The sequence below is a fragment of the Megascapheus bottae genome, chromosome X (assembly GCF_031878675.1).
Source record: "Megascapheus bottae isolate mThoBot1 chromosome X, mThoBot2.hap1, whole genome shotgun sequence".
Classification (NCBI taxonomy): domain Eukaryota; kingdom Metazoa; phylum Chordata; class Mammalia; order Rodentia; family Geomyidae; genus Megascapheus; species Megascapheus bottae.
In genome coordinates, this window is record NC_143547.1 from 54,942,263 (window position 1) to 54,958,700 (window position 16,438).

The 16,438-nt window shown below is 36.7% G+C and overlaps 1 protein-coding gene across 1 annotated transcript in view; it reads right to left on the reverse strand.

The window, feature by feature from the left end:
• Chm (CHM Rab escort protein) overlaps positions 1–16,438 on the reverse strand; it is a 171,817-nt gene that overhangs the window by 78,277 nt on the left and 77,102 nt on the right. The window contains exon 8 of the mRNA XM_090327051.1: positions 15,831–16,056. Within this exon, the coding sequence (XP_090183177.1) occupies positions 15,831–16,056 (226 nt within the window). The remainder of the gene's footprint in view (positions 1–15,830; positions 16,057–16,438) is intronic.

Here is a 16,438-nt window from a genome sequence, read left to right on the forward strand (position 1 = left end):
CTGATGCTTGAAAATTACTGCATTAAATGGGGAAATATGAAAAAAATCAAATTTACAACACATGACACAGAAGCATCCTCACAAGTTTTTGGTCATCTTAATTAAATGTTTTTGCTTCCTAACTGGAATTTGACATAGAGGGCTGATCCTCTTTAACAGTGTTCTTTAGAGAAATAATACCTGCAACACCTTGGAACTGGTTAAACATTGATCCAGATATATTGTATTCGTACACTGTTTTTTTTCAAATGGCAACTCCTCTGTACAACTCCTTAAAGATCAAACGAAAATTCAGGAAGACAGAAAAGAAATTTAAAAATTCATCTATTCCAAATCTATGTCTGAAACTCTGGAGATGGAGTTCAGCAATTTTGTGTTAATTTCTGACACTCAGAAAAGCTTGATGAATGCTGTGCTGTTATTTCTTTCACAATTTCCACAGTTAGACATAATGAACCTACTATTTACTCATTTGGTTTTCAAATCTTAGTGAAGGGCTAATACAATTAGGTTTGGCAATGAGGCATTTCTGTATAGTCTGCTAATCTTTAAGTAGTTATCAATTATTATATTTGATGGTCAACAATATAAAACTATTCAAATGATTGAACTGGGCTGAAAAACTTGCCACATAGTTTTATATATTTAAGTTTTAAGTGTAAAATGATTATTATACAAGAAATAAGCAGACTGCTTTGTTTTGAAAGGTGTTTTCTATGATAGGAACTATAAAATGTTCAGTAAGATGTATTCATCTTGCTGGGCGCAGTAGCTAACACCCGTAATCTTAGCTACTCAAAAAGAAAGAAAGAAAGAAAGAAAGAAAGAAAGAAAGAAAGAAAGAAAGAAAGAAAGAAAGAAAGAAAGAAAGAAAGAAAGACAGACAGACAGAAAGAAAGATGTATTCATCTTCTGATCTGTGAGTTTGAACTGAAGATAGCAATTTCAAAAGCAGAAGAAAGACAGAATAATATAAAACTTCTTAAGACTATATTTCTAGAAAATCCCATGATTAATGCAAAATCACAGTAGTATCTATGAATCTCATTTTTGGTATAATTCTGCCATCAATGATGCTTGAATTCTGGGCCTGGGTGCTGCCCTTGAACTGTCAGCTCAAGGCTAGTGATCTACCACGTGAGCCACAGGTTTCTGGTGGTTATTTGGAGACAAGAGTTTCACGGACTTCCTTGCCCGGGCTGGCTTTTACCATGATCCTCAGATCTCAGCCTCCCAAGTAGCTAGGATTACAAGAGTGAGCCACCAGTGCCCGGTTTCTCTTATAATCTTAAGGCGTATCTTCAGATATGCAAATATTCATTTTTATCTTCTAGCCTTTTTATCTTCCCATTCTTTCTGTTTTGAAAGCTTTTATTTATGTTCTACAAATTCCTAAGAAAATAGTAAATTTTTCTTAAGCAATATTATTGTAACTATTCAAGTGTTTGGTGCTAATCAGTAATGTATTCATATAAAACTTATATTCTGATACTGATTTTTTTTTCATTTTTCACCTTTTCAAAATCCGATCACATAAAGCATAAAAACAGAACATTAAATCTAGGCTACCACAGAATAAAAGACTACCTAGTAACCCAACTGTTAAGGCCTTATATTTTAACATTTTATTTTATAAATGTAATATTCTCTGGGCAGTCCAGGTCTACCAGGTCTACTTATAAAAAAAACATGTAAAGTTTGTTTGCTCCCACTGGTACTGCTCCATTTCTTAGGTTGTGAAAACATGACACTGTATATAAAACCTATTCTGAACGAGAAGGTATTTCTAAAGCCTACTATATTACAAACCACACAGATAACAGAAATAAATTAATCCCATTAGGGTTTAAAAGGGACTTCTTTTTGGAAAATATATTGTGAGAATTTGGGGATCTGTATATTGCATATATACCCTAATATTAAGTAACTAATTTATACTAAAGGAAATTCTAAAGCTAGCTAGACTAGAAAACTATATAGATTTCAATACCATTTCTTCCACTATCATCCCAATTATGTACCGACATATTGATGGGTACTGGTTACCAAAATAAATAAAACACTATTTTCTTTGCTAAAAAAATCTACAAATTTAAAATGATAAAAAACTCAAAATGTGTTTATTCTTTAAAGTTAACTCTAGTAGTTAACATGTTATACTGCTTACACAAAATTGATTTAGAATGCAAGGATATGACTTACAAATGTCTTTGAATCCTTCACATAAATATGCATGCATGCCATTTATAACAGTAGCCTTGATGAGAACACTCTGTAACTGGCTGTGAGAAACGCCTGTGAGGCTTATATTAGAACACAGAACGGTGGTTAGAAATCACAGAACAGGTGACACCTTATTCAAATGACTTGGTGATAAAAATTGCAAGCGATGATGTATAGATGATGATAGAGTTACTAATTTAGGATATAAACAGGACAATATTTACATGAAATTATAAAGCATTAATTATGGAATCAATTATATAATTAGAGGTTAATATTCCTAGGCCAAGTAAATGCATTTTGGTTATAACTCACACATACTTTCACGTATATAAAATATAGGAGTGGTTACAGAGTTCAGAGAGTGAGGAGGCTGTGTCTGGCTCCCACTCTCATAGCCGTACATTGAGCTCCATAGAGACAACACAGGGGCAAGGGAAAGCAGGATCGCACCAAGCAACTCTGTACCTGGTGAAGGATATACTAAACATGGGCAAAGGAGAGACAAAATGTCATTATATTCATTCCTTGTGCAAACTTGCCGAGAGGAACACAAAAAGCACCCAGATGCTTCTCAGTGTTTTTTAAGAAGTACTCAGAGAGGTGAAAGACTATGTCTTCTAAAGAGAAAAGGAAATGGGAAGATATGGCCAAGGTGGGCAACGCTGGTTATGAAAGAGAAATGAAAACCTACATCCCTCCTAAAGGGGAAACAAAAAAGAAGTTCAAGGATCCCAATTCACCCAAGAGGCTTACTTTGGCTTTCTTCTTGTTCTGTTCTGAATATCGCCCTAAACTCGAAGGGGAACATCCTGGCCTGTCTGTTGGGAGAGATGTGGAACAATACTGCCGCAGATGACAAGCAGCCTTATGAGAAGGCTGCTGAGCTGAAGGAAAAATACGAAAAGGATATTGCTGCCTACCAAGCTAGAGGAAAGCTGATGTAGCAAAAAAGGGGCTGAAAAGAGCAAGAAAAAGAAGGAAGAGGAAGAAGATGAGGAAGGTGAAGAGGATGAGGAAGAAGAAGAAGATGAAGAGGATGAACAACTTGATTCTAATGCATTTTCTTTTCTTGTTATAAAGTATTTAACCTCCTTGTACACAACTCAGTCCTTTTGAAGAAGAAAAATGAAATGAAAGGCTGTATAAGATTTGTTTTTAAACTGCACAGTGTCTTTTTTTGTATAGTTAACACACTACCGAATGTGTCTATAGATAGCCCTCTCCTGGTGGTCTTTTCAATAGCCACTAACCTTGCCTGGTACAGCACTGGGGATTGTAAACTGGAATGAAAATTAAAGCAGGTTCTTATTGCTGCACAGAAAAAATTATCTATATATGGGGATGGTGGCTTTTTTTTTTCATCTTCAGGTATCTGATGCAGCTTATACAAAATAACTGTTGCTCTGTTAACTGAATACCACTCTGTAATTACAAAAAAATGTTGCAGTTGTTTTGTTGACAATCTGAATGTTTCTAAGCAAATACATTTTTTATTTAAAAATATATAGGAGTTATTTTAATGACACAAGAACCAACCACTTAACAGTTTAACATATAATTTCAAACATAACAGATATAGTCTTTTTGTTTTTGCTCCATGTACTTTAGATTACAACATTGACTGAGAGTACACTTCATATAGGACAGGCTGAGGTACAATTTCTACATCAATCTTCAGCATTAAAATAATACAATACTGAGCAATATTGAAAATCCTCTGAAGATGATTTTTTTTTAAAAAAAAGGAAATGTCTAGCTGGGCACAATGGCTCATGTCTGTAATCCTAGCCTCTCAGGAGGCTGAGATCTGAGGATTACGGTTCAAAGCCAAACTGGGTGGTATTTATACACAATGGAATTCTATGCTGCTGTCAGAAAGAACGATATCATCCCATTTGTGAAGAAATGGAAAGACTTAGAAAAATCATATTAAGTGAAGTAAGCCAGACTCAAAGGAACATAGGCTCAATAGTTTCCCTCATTTGTCATAATCAGTAGAAACCTTGGGCTCTCCTAGCAGATATTTACAATAGAACAAAACCTAGATACATAAGGCCATATAGAATGATGCTAAATGAAAGGACCTCCAGGATACAGAAACAAACGCCATATAATGAGTGATTGTTTTCCTTAATGTGTTATGTTATCTCTCATCTCTTTTGCTGCCCCTTGGTTATCTTATATTGTTACAGTATTTTCACCTGGTTATCTGATATACTGTATATATGCATGCGTATTTGGTTATTTGAAGTCGGATAGGGAAAGGGGGGAAAACAAGATGAAGGGCGGGGTGGGGGGGGAATGGGGACCAAGACATGAGAAAGGGTATCAATGTATGTGAAGTAATTCACCTTCTATCTGGTGAATAGAATGTAACCCTTCTATTAATTACAATAAAAATATAAGAAAAAAATACACGAGACTTATCTCCAATTAATCACCAAGAAACGGGAAGTGACTCAGGGGTAGGGAGGTAGCCTTTAGCTGAAGAACTCAGGGACAACACTCAGGCCCATAGTTCAAGTCCCATGACCAACAAAAACAACAAAAAAAAGGAATGGTCTGATAAAATCTCAGCCTTGTGAAAGTTATAACTGTCTTTGAGACTATATCCTTTTTTTTTCTTAAAGATATATGCAATCTATAAGGGATTCGATCTGAAATTTTATACGAGATGACATTTTAAAAACTCAAATACATTTTCATTAAAAATAGAAAAAAGGCTTGGCACTGGTGGCTCATGCCTATAACCCTAGCTATTCAGGATGCTCAGATCTGAGGAACTCAGATTGATGCCAGCCTGGGCAATAAAGTCTGTGAGATTCGTATCTACAATTAACCACCAAAAAGCTAGTAGCAGAGCTATGTTTCAAGTAGTAGAGCACTAGATTTGAACAAAAGAACATAGGGGCAGTTACTATGCCCTGAGTTCATGTCCCAGGACAAACACAAAGAAAAGAGAGGAAGGAAAAGCCAGGTGTGGTGGCTCATGCCTGATATCCTAGCTACTCAGGAGGCTAAGACCTGAAGATGGAGGTTCAAAGCCAGTCCGGGCACTAAAGTCCATGAGACTCTTATCTCCAATTAACCACTAGAAAACTGGAAGTGGCTGTGGCAATGGTTAGGGGGATAGCCTTGAGCTGAAGAACTCACAGAAAACATCCAGGCCCAGAGTTCAAGTCCCACAACAAGAAAGAATAAAGGAAGGAAGGAAGGAAGGAAGGAAGGAAGGAAGGAAGGAAGGAAGGAAGGAAGGAAGGAAGGAAGGAAGGAGAGAGGGAGGGAGGGAGGGAGGAGAAGAAGGAAGGGAGGGAGGGAGGGAGGAGAAGAAGGAAGGGAGGGAGGGAGGGAGGGAGAAGGAAGGGAGGGAGGGAGGGAGGGAGGGAGGGAGGGAGGGAGGAGAAGAAGGAAGGAAGGAAGGAAGGAAGGAAGGAAGGAAGGAAGGAAGGAAGGAAGGAAGGAAGGAAGGAAGAAGGAAGGAAGGAAGGAAGGAAGGAAGGAAGGAAGGAAGGAAGGAAGGAAGGGAAAGACAGGAAGTTAGGGAGAGAGAAAGAGGCTCAAATATAAATTTGGAAAATACATGATTAAGAAAAAATATAGGTCGGGTGCTGTTGGCTTATCCCTATAATCCTAGCTACTCAGGTGCTTGACAACTGAGACTCAACGTTCAAACCCAAGCTGAGCAAGAAAGTTCATGAGACACTTATCTCCAATTAACCACACATAGACACACACACACACACACACACACACACACACACAAAGTTGTGGCTCAAGTGGTAGAGCCCTATCCTTGAGCAAAAAATGCTCAGGATAATTTCCTACAATATTTGTAGTACACTACTGTGCTGCCTGTTACATGTGGAAAGAGGTAAGTTAGATGCAAAATTTTCCATTTGTACCACTACGTATAGCGTCAAAAGGTCTCTAATTTTGGAAAATTGTGGAGATTTGAGGTGTGCAACCTGTTTTCCATATTTATAAAATCCGGTTAGATCTGGGTAACTTCCAAGGGATCTATCCATTCTGCCCTTGTTCCCTACCTTACTTTGCAAGAGTGAATAGCATGTGTTATTAGGACAAAATAGCATGGTTTCTTTGGAGCAGACAGTGATACAAGAATAGGTAAAAAAAAAATGGTGAAAAATTGGGCACGGATGGCTCGTGCCTGTAATTCCACCTACTCAAAAACCTGAAATATGAGGATCACAGTTCAATGCCAGCCAGGCAGGAAAGTCCATGAGACTCATCTCCAATTTACCATCAGAAAACTTGAAGTGGAGCTGTGGCTCAAAGTAGTAGAGTACTCGCCTTGAAAAAAAGAGCTAAGTGACAGTGTCCAGATACCAAGTTCAAGGCCCCAAGCAGACAAGAAATAAATAAAAGATAAAGATGCCCATAAACTCCCTTCTTAATTTCAATTGATAGAAAGAGCACTAATTACAGAGAGCATGATAGTCCCTATTCATTCTTATTTGACAGGTAATGCTTACAGGAAGTACAGAGATCTAGCATGTTCTAAAATAAGTGGCATGAAAAGGATGTTTGATAAATGCACATTGTTTGCATATGTGCAATGTCAAAATTAAAAACTTCCTATATAATTAATTTATGCTAATTTAAAAAGTAGATTAATCTGGGCACTGGTGGCTCATACCAGTAATCCTAGCTATACAGCTGAGATTTGAGGATCATAATTCAAAGCCACCCTGGGCAAGAAGTTTTAAGACTTTCATCTCTAATAAACTACCTAAAAAAGCCAGAAAAGTTGTGGCTAAAGTGTTGGAGCACTAGACTTGAGTCAAAGCTGCTCAGGTACAATGCCCAGGCCCTGAGTTCAAGTCTCAAGACCAACATAAAAAAAACATAAGTTATCTTCAAATAGATAGCATTCTCACATTTACTCACACAATCACATAATTAGGAAATAGGAATTTGAGTATATCTACTTCCAGTGGGATAATGGAATGGGTATGATGACAGAGCTCCCTGTTAAACCAGAAAATGATACTTTGCATGAAACGTAAGTCTTACTGCACTGATGAGATTAAGGGAAAATGCCCATGGTAAACACCGTATCTCCCAAAGGTTTGCAAGCATTCTGTGAAAACCCAGAGCAGAAATCAAATCTTTGAGCCATGGACACAGCATAAAAAATCTAGATTTGAAAAAGCATTATGTCAGGATCCCCATATGAGAGAGATCTGGGACTCTACTATTAAGTGTAGATGCCCTGAAGTGTAGAATGTTTTCAAGTTTATAGTGCCTTGTGGGTAAACAAGACACAAATAATTTAGAAAAGAAAATAAGTACTATGCATGCCTAAAGTAAAGCTAGATATATATTCCTAAAGATGAACATTACACAAGGAAATAAGTCTTTCAGATGAGTAAGAATAAATAGCACCTGGAAATATTAGATCCTCAATGTTAACAGTCAATAGAAAGAATATAAAAAAATCTATACTTCACATGTTTAAAGAAATAGAAATTAAAAATACTTATCAAAACAAATGCTCATCATGAGGTTACTGTATCTGATTTTGTATACTGGTATACTCTATATACACTTATTTATTTGAAATAGCGAAAGGAAGGGAGAAAACAAGATGATAGCAAAGGAAGGGAAAGGTGAACAAAAACGTGAGAAGGGGTACCAAGGTTCGAGACACGATGCACCCACCACCTGACAAATGTAACTGTAACCCCTCTATACATTATCCTGACAATAAAACGCATTAAAAAACATAAAAAATGAATAAATGCTCAAAAATGACAAGGAAACCCACTACCTGACAAATGTAACTATAAACCCTCTAAATGTTGCCCTGACAAATAAATAAATAAATAAATAAATAAATAAATAAATAAAATGACAAGGAAGCTGGGTTCTGGTGGCTCACACCTTTAATACTAGCTATTAAGGAAGCTGAGGTCAGAGGGCTGAGATTCAAAGCAATTCAATCAAAGCCAGCCTAGGCATGAAACTGTGAGATTCTTATCTCCAATTTACTACCAAAAAGGCTAGAAGTGGAGCTGATGTTTAAGTGGTATAGGGATAGTCTTGAGGTAAAAAGTCCAGGGATAATACTCAGGTCTGGAGTTCAAGCCCCAGTACAGGCACAAAAACAAACCAAAAAAATGACAAGGAGCTCAAGCTTGTAGTCCTAGCTACTTGTGAAGCAGAGAGCTACTTGGAAGGTAGAGAATTAAGGATCACAATTAAGGCTAACACGGACATAAAATTCTCAAGATTTTACCTCAACCAGTTGCAGAATGTGATAATGCATGCTTGTCATCCCAAACTACATGGTAAGCAAAATAACATGTACCTATCATCATCACTATGATGGGAGTTATCAGAAATGGGAGGATCAGAATTCAGGCAGGCCTGAGAATAAAGCATACCTGTGTATAAGATAATAACCAATAACCAATGAAAAAAGGGACTGCTGAACTGAAATGTTTCAAGTGGGAAAATACTTGCTTAGCACTTTCACAAACCCTTGAATTCAAATCTCCACATCACAAAAGAAAAAAAAATAAGAGTTCAACTTGAGTACTATAAAAATAAAAGCAAGAGGGCTGGGAGTTTGGCCTAGTGGTAGAGTGCTTGCCTAGCATGCACGAAAACCCAGGTTCAATAACTTGGTACCAAATATATAGAAAAAAGCTGGAAGTGGTGCTGAGGCTCAAGTGGTAGAGCTCTAGCCTTGAGAAAGTCCAAGGACAGTGCTCAGGCGCTGAGATCAAGCCCTGGACTGGCAATAAATAAATAAATAAATAAATAAACAAACAAACAAACAAACAAACAAAAAGCAAGAGCCAGGAGCGATGGCTCACACCTACAATTCTAGCTACTCAGGAGGCTGAGATCTGAGGATAATGGTTCAAAACCAGCCCAGGCACTAAAGTCCTTGAGATTCTTATATCTAATTAAACATATGAAAACTGAAAGTGGTGCTGGGGTTCAAGTGGTAGAGTAGTAGCCTTGAGCTGAAGAGCGCAGGGACAGTGCCCAGGGCCAGAGTTCAAGTCCCATTACCGACAAGAAAAAGGAAAGAAAGAAAGAAAGAAAGAAAGAAAGAAAGAAAGAAAGAAAGAAAGAAAGAAAGAAAGAAAGAAAGAAAGAAAGAAAAAAAGAAAGAAAGAAAGAAAGAAAGAAAGAAAGAAAGAAAGAGATTAAAGTGAGAAAAATGAAGGTTTAGAGCTTTGAGAGTTCTTGAAATTGAAATATAAAAATATTGAAATACAAAGTAAATGGGTTAAATTACAGATTAACTACTGGTAAGAGCATTAACATACAGGCATCATCAATACCAATATTAATGAAATACACAGAATACAATCAACAATAAAAAATATCAGGAAAAAATAAACATGTGAAGATGATATTAATATGTAAGTAAAAGTGACTGAAGTCCAAAGCCTATTTGTATCCCAAATACTAAGAAAGAAAATAATGGAGAAAATGAGTATCTGTAAAGATATTGGCTGACAATTTTCCAAAATGTTTAATAACTTAAATTCACAGACAGCAGACAGGTTGAGTTATATAGAACGATGGGTCAAAATAGATACACTGTTAACCTCATACAGTTCGATACATACTAAGTTTAATATAAAGAAACAAACACTACTTAATGTTTAGCAAGGTGTAAAGGTAGAATACCAAGGGCAACTATCTTAGAAATAGCTTGAGTGAAAAGATATCCCTGACCAAAAAAAAAAAAAAGAAAGAAATACAGGTCAGGTTGAAATCAAAATTTCAACAAAATTGAAATGTAACAATTTAATTTTCAATACTGCAAAGATCTGTCAACTAAGAATTGTTTACTTGATTACATTTCAATCAAGTCAAAAAAAGGCAAAAAAATGAAACAAAATATTTTCAGATACATGTAACTTTAGGAAAGGAACAAAATTCAGTATATGACAGATTGTCAAATCAGATTAAACATATGCAAGACTATCAGTCAGAGAACTAAACAAAAAAGTTGAAAATTAAGAGGATTCAGAAAAGACATAACAGGTAATTTAAACAAAGTTAGTAAGAACTATCTGAAAATTGAACAAAGAAGACATTAAAGAAAAAAAGACAGTGTTATAAATAGACAAAATCAGCAGATAATAAAATTGTAAATCAGGAAAATTAAAGAACAGTAAATTCCGATGATCTTACCTCCCAATAAATGCAAAGATAAAATTAATACTATTATAGAAAGAAACTGACATATTCAAGATACTAATGGGAGATTTCAAAACACATTTCTCTGTTTTTGATAAAGCAAGAGGAAAAAAATGTAAAACAATGCTTTTTATTGGCTTACATACAGAGAGGTAATTGGTTAGGCTGTATTCCAACTAAATTTTACCTTCTCCATCACACTCCCTGCACCCTTCCCTCTAAGAATCCAACAGGTTTTATTGATCCATTTTCACAACTACAATTAGTCTATTTTGAAAGTATTTAAGCTTCTTTATCTTCCTAACAGGCACTTTGGGAAGTTTAACATATTGGGCCCTAAGAACAACCCTTAGATAATCTGCTGTCAAGCAACTGGATAAAAACATTTTCAAGCAGCCAGACACTGGTAGCTCACACTTGCAATCCTAGCTGCTCAGGTGTCTGAAATCTGAGTGAGGATTGTGGTTCATAGCCAGCCCAAGAAGGACAGTCTGTAAAACTGTTATCTCCACTAAACTACCAAAAACATCTGTAAGTGGAGCTGTAGCTCAGAGTGGTATAGTTGCTAGCCTATAACCAAAGTAGCTCAGGCACGGCACTGAAACCTTTCATTTAAACCCCAGGACTGGTACTAAAAAAACATCTCAAGTCTATATGGAAAAGAGTAAAATTAATGATATACTAGATCACAAAATAAAAAATTCTGAAGTCTATATGGAAAAGAGAAAAATTAATGATAAACTAGATCACAAAATAAAAAATTCTAAAGTCTATACGGAAAAGAGTAAAATTAATGTTAAACTAGATCACAAAATAACTATCAATGAAGTTCAAAAAGAAAGAAAAGGGGCCGGGAGTTTGGCCTAGTGCTTGTCTAGCATGCATGAAGACCCGGGTTCGATTCCTTGGTACCACATACATAGAAAAAAGCCAGAAGTGGTGCTGAGGCTCAAGTGGTAGAGCTCTAGCCTTGAGAAAATCCAAGGACAGTGCTCAGGCCCTGAGCTCAAGCCCAGGACTGGCAAAAAAAAAAGAAAGAAAAGGAAAGATGAGCATAAAATACATAGTCCACATGCTTTGGAGAAATATGGCATTATGAAAAATAAACTACATTGTCTAGAAATATTGAAGAAATTAACAAAAGTTAAATATCATCAGAACATAAAATATGTATGGACAGCAGTTTTCACTTACTATCACAAATCACTCTGGTAGGTTTAAAAATCTGTAATACTACACATTAAAATTTATCAACACTATTGAATAGTTGAGAGTAGGGAAATGGGGAAAGTGAGAAAACAGAGGCTCAATACAACTATTGTATATCCATGTGAGAAATACCACAGCAAATCTCCTTTGAGCAATTAATAAACACTAAAAAAGTGGGGATATTGGGACGGCGAAGTTCTAACAGAGAAGTGAAAGAGGGTGCATATAGCCTTACATGTGTAAGATTGGAATAATGAAGCTTGATACTGGTTAGAGAAGAGAGGAGGGAAAAGAGGAAGAATGATGTGGGGGAATGAACCTGATCATGGCAAAATGAAACTCCCTTGGATATGTGATGGATACTAATAAAAAATGGAGAGGAATGGACTTGATCGTGTACCATCCATAAGGAAATCAAAAGATTTGGGGAAAATTTTAATTAAGGGATGTAAGCCGGACTAAAGAAACCTAAGTTGCATGTTTTCCCTCATTTGTGGTAGCAACAATGTGTCTATAAATCTACAAGTAAACACATTGAATGATAAATACACACACACACACACACACAGACATAATAACTTTATACAGTTCTCTAAGCATTCACACAATGAATCAAAGGAGGATATTCTTAGGAGAGGAACACAAAGGCTCAATACCTATGGGCATCTAACCACATAGATAATATTTATGGAGATGAACTCCAGGAAGCAAAAAGAAAGGGGCTTGTTTTCTTTGTTGCCAATTTCATTTTCCTTGTTTTTTTTGTCTTGTTTGTTCCTTTTATATGTCTTTGGGAGGGTTGGGGGAGCACAGAAATGGAGGAACAAAGGGGGAACCAGCACAGCAATGATGCTAACTAGATCACAGGTGGGGAAAAAATGGAAGAGAAAGGGAAGGAACGACATTGTCCAAAAAGAAATGCACTCTTTACCTGACTGTAACCCCTTTGTACATCACTTTTACAGTAACAAAAATATATTTAAAAAGAACAGAGATGGAAAGTATCTCAAGAAAAAGAATTAAATAATTTTAAAATGTAGAGGGGATAGAAACCTTTACCCACACATGCAAACTGTGTTTGGTACCATTTAGTGTAGTGAGATGTAAACAAATGTGTCCGGAAAAAAAATGTATTCATTATACATGCTTGTCATCGTCAGGGTCCTTCTCCAACATTTAGGAGGGGGGTGAAGTGGTGACAGAGCCCACAAATAATCCCGGGAACACAGACTCCCGAGACTAGACTCAAGGTGCAGATCTAACTTCATTAAAAAAATGTGGTTGCTTATATACAGCACATCATCCAATGGCAGCCACCTCATATCACCAGCAGCAAATAGGGCCTTCCTGCTGGCAACCATCAACCAATGGTATCCTGAGACATGCGCCATTACCAGGAGTTTCTAGGAGCTCCTGCTTACAGCAGAAGTGCCTTCAGGTTCCAAACTGCCCACCTCACTGGACATTCCCAGGGGTGTAAGTGCCTGAAGGCACAAGATCACCGGTGTTCCCAAGGGTGTACATACCTGACAGCACAGGGTCATGGAAGCACAGAGAGCAATCTAAGCCACCAGCTAGGAGGCCCCACACATGCTACAGTAATGCACTACTAGTGCTTTCATAGCTACCTCATGTTGCTACTCTGTCACAATCAAGAATTACAAGTATCTGAGCCGAGCATGAGCACCAAAGGAGCAAGCACCAGCAAGACCGCACCCGTGAATCATGCCTGTAATCCTAGCTACGCAGAAGGCTGAGATATAAGGATCAAGGTTCAAAGCCAGCCTGAATACAAAAGGATCAGAGATTATCTGCAATTAACCTCTAGAAAATGGTGACGTGGGGCTTGGCTCAAGGGTAGGGTGGTAGCCTTTAGCTGAAGAGCTCAGGGGCAGCACCCAGGCCGAGTTCAAACCCCATGAACCACCAAAAAAAAAAAAAGAAGAAAGAAAGAAATAGCTATTATCTCCAGGTGAGCAGTTATTCTCTCCAAGAAACTATGTTATCACATAGTAATCTTTATTTCCCAAATACTTTATACATTATCAATTTTATATTATTGGTAAGGTTTCAGTCAGCTGCAGGCCATTAATAGTTTAGTTGTGGGGAGTTAGCACAGTGGACTATGGAGGTGGGACTCAGGACCCATAACCACCATGTTGATCAAACAGCAACTCATATAACTCTTGAGTTTAGGCCTACAAATGGGCAAGGGCAACAGAGCAGTGGGTTAATAAGCTGAATAAAATAAGCTGAATAAAATAAGGGAGAGATTAATGAGCAGAAGTTAATGAGCTATGAACCAAGGTTTAACAGATCCAAAAAAAAAGCCTCTAAAGTTGATTCTTTGAAAAGGTAATAGGTTATAAAATTTGCCCCAAGCTATATAACTGATAGAGATAAAATCAGGTATCTATCTCAAAAGTATGTGTGGGGTTTTTGTTGTGTGTGTTAGTGTGTGTGCGTGCGTGTGTGTGAGTGCGACCGTGTGTGTGTGTATGTATGTATGTGTGTGTGTATGTATGTATGTGTGTGTGTGTGTGTGTGTGTGTGTGTGTGTGTACATGCGCACACATGCTCACGTGTTTGGGTTTCTGTTACTGTTGCCAGTACCAAAGTTTTAACTCAAAGCTTCTTGCTTGCTTGCGCAACTAGTACTTTACCACTTGAGCCTCTTCTAGAACTCCAGCTGGGATTTTTCATTGATTATTTTGCTTCAAACCACAGTCCAGATCTCAGCTTCTTGAATAGCCAAGATCACAGAAAAAGCCACTGGCACCTGGCCGCCATAGTCCATAGTTTTTTTTTTAAATTTTTTGTCAGTCCTGGGCTTTCTTAAGGCTAGCACTCCACCACTTGAACCACAGCGTCGCTCCCCACTTTTTCTGTGTATATGGTACCAAGGAGTCAAACCCAGGGCTTTGTGCATGCTAGGCAAGAACTCTACCATTAGGCCACATTCCCAGCACAGTCTACATTTTTTATTTTGCCAGTCCTGTGGGCTGAGCTCAGGGCATGAGCACTGCTTTAGGGTTTACTCAAGGCTAGGACTCTATCACTTGGGCCACAGCACCACTTTCGATTTTTCTATGTATGTGGAACTGAGGAATCAAACTTGGGTCTTTATGAATGCTAGGCAAGCGCTCTACCACTAGGCCAAAGTCCCGACAGTCCATATTTTAACTACTATGTAATACTACCTGCAAAATAAGTATAGAAGATATAGTCCCAATATTTAACTATATTCACTTTAATGAACTCCATGTATCAGTAATACAACAATAAGACAAAATACACAACCGTATAACTGAAAAAAGATCAGTATTAGGAATATAAAAATTCCTAGAAATTATTAGGAAGACAACAATCCAACAGACTAATAGGAGAAAAATATATTAAACAAGTCTTTCTCAGAAGAGAAATCAAGGATAGTTCAGAAACATAAGAAAATCAGTCTCATAGGTAATCAGGTAAAGTTAAGATAAAAATTGATGATAATTTTATGTGAATTCAATGCACAGGAAAGTTTTCTCAGGTGACAAACATATAGAGGTATCAAAATGTTTATACATTGCTAACAGGATGCAATTGTTACCACCTTCTAGAAAAATAACTGGCCACTGTGCTATAAAATGTCAAATATTCTAATATGACACAGAAATCTTGCTGTTAGGTATCACAAAGAATACTTTGAATATATATATATATATATATCTTGAAAACAGGAAAAACATATGACATAGTAACAATGAAATATTGCCTATACATTAAAATTATTATGGTATGTAAGGCTGATCCCTTGAAACATAACATTAAGTGTGAAAGTTAATTTGGGGCAAGTTTGTCAAGTACAGAAGCAAACCCATGATTCACTAAGAAACATAAAAGCGGTGCAATCTCATAGGGAATTACAGAAACAGGATAAAATATAATGCAATGATATTCTATGTGAGTATACTGACATGAATTTGTTAAACGTCAACAAATTTGTCGAGCTCTGGAACTTGTTATATTGATCACAAAACCAAACAGGCCAAAAAGAATGTATCATTTCTATGAATAAGCAGGTAGGTAAAATTTTTTTTTAACAAAGTGCTTGTTTCCATATATTAAACCTTAAATAAATCTTGAGTTTTGTTCTAATTTTCATATATTATTTAAGTGTCTATCTCCTTTAGTAGGGACCAGAAAATATAACTGAAACTTACCTACAGAAACATTGGGGAAGTTCCCCTTGGCCATACAAAGGAAACAAAAATGGAGTATTGCCATATCGCCCAAGACAGTGAAGAAAGTTCTTGGTAGCTTTGAGACCATCAATGGTGCTGCTGCTTGACTCTGATGTCATTGCAATTGAATGCAGGACAAAATATTGCAGGTTGGGTGTCAATTTTTGAGTTTTTAAATATTGAGAAAATGCAATGTCCTCATAGCCTAAAATATAGGAAAATTTAATTAAAATCAGAAATAAGCTTTTAAGACCTTCCTCCATGAAAATGATCAAATCTGTTTAAGACTTCACAATGAATGTGATTGATATTACTACATTTGACATAGTGATTATTGATCTTAATGGGAAGAATCTCATTATCCCTATTGGATTGATGATACAGATTTTAAGCTTTAAATAGTTAATCTTTATTATTTTATGGGTTTAAACAAAGAAAGAGAAAGAAAATCAGCCAGGTGGAAGTGGCTTTGGCCTGTAATAGGAGCTACTCAGGAGGCAGAAATCTGAGGATTGAGGTTTGAAGCCAGACCAGGAAGAAAAATCTGTGACATCCTTATCTTTAATTAATCACTGAAAAGCAGGAAG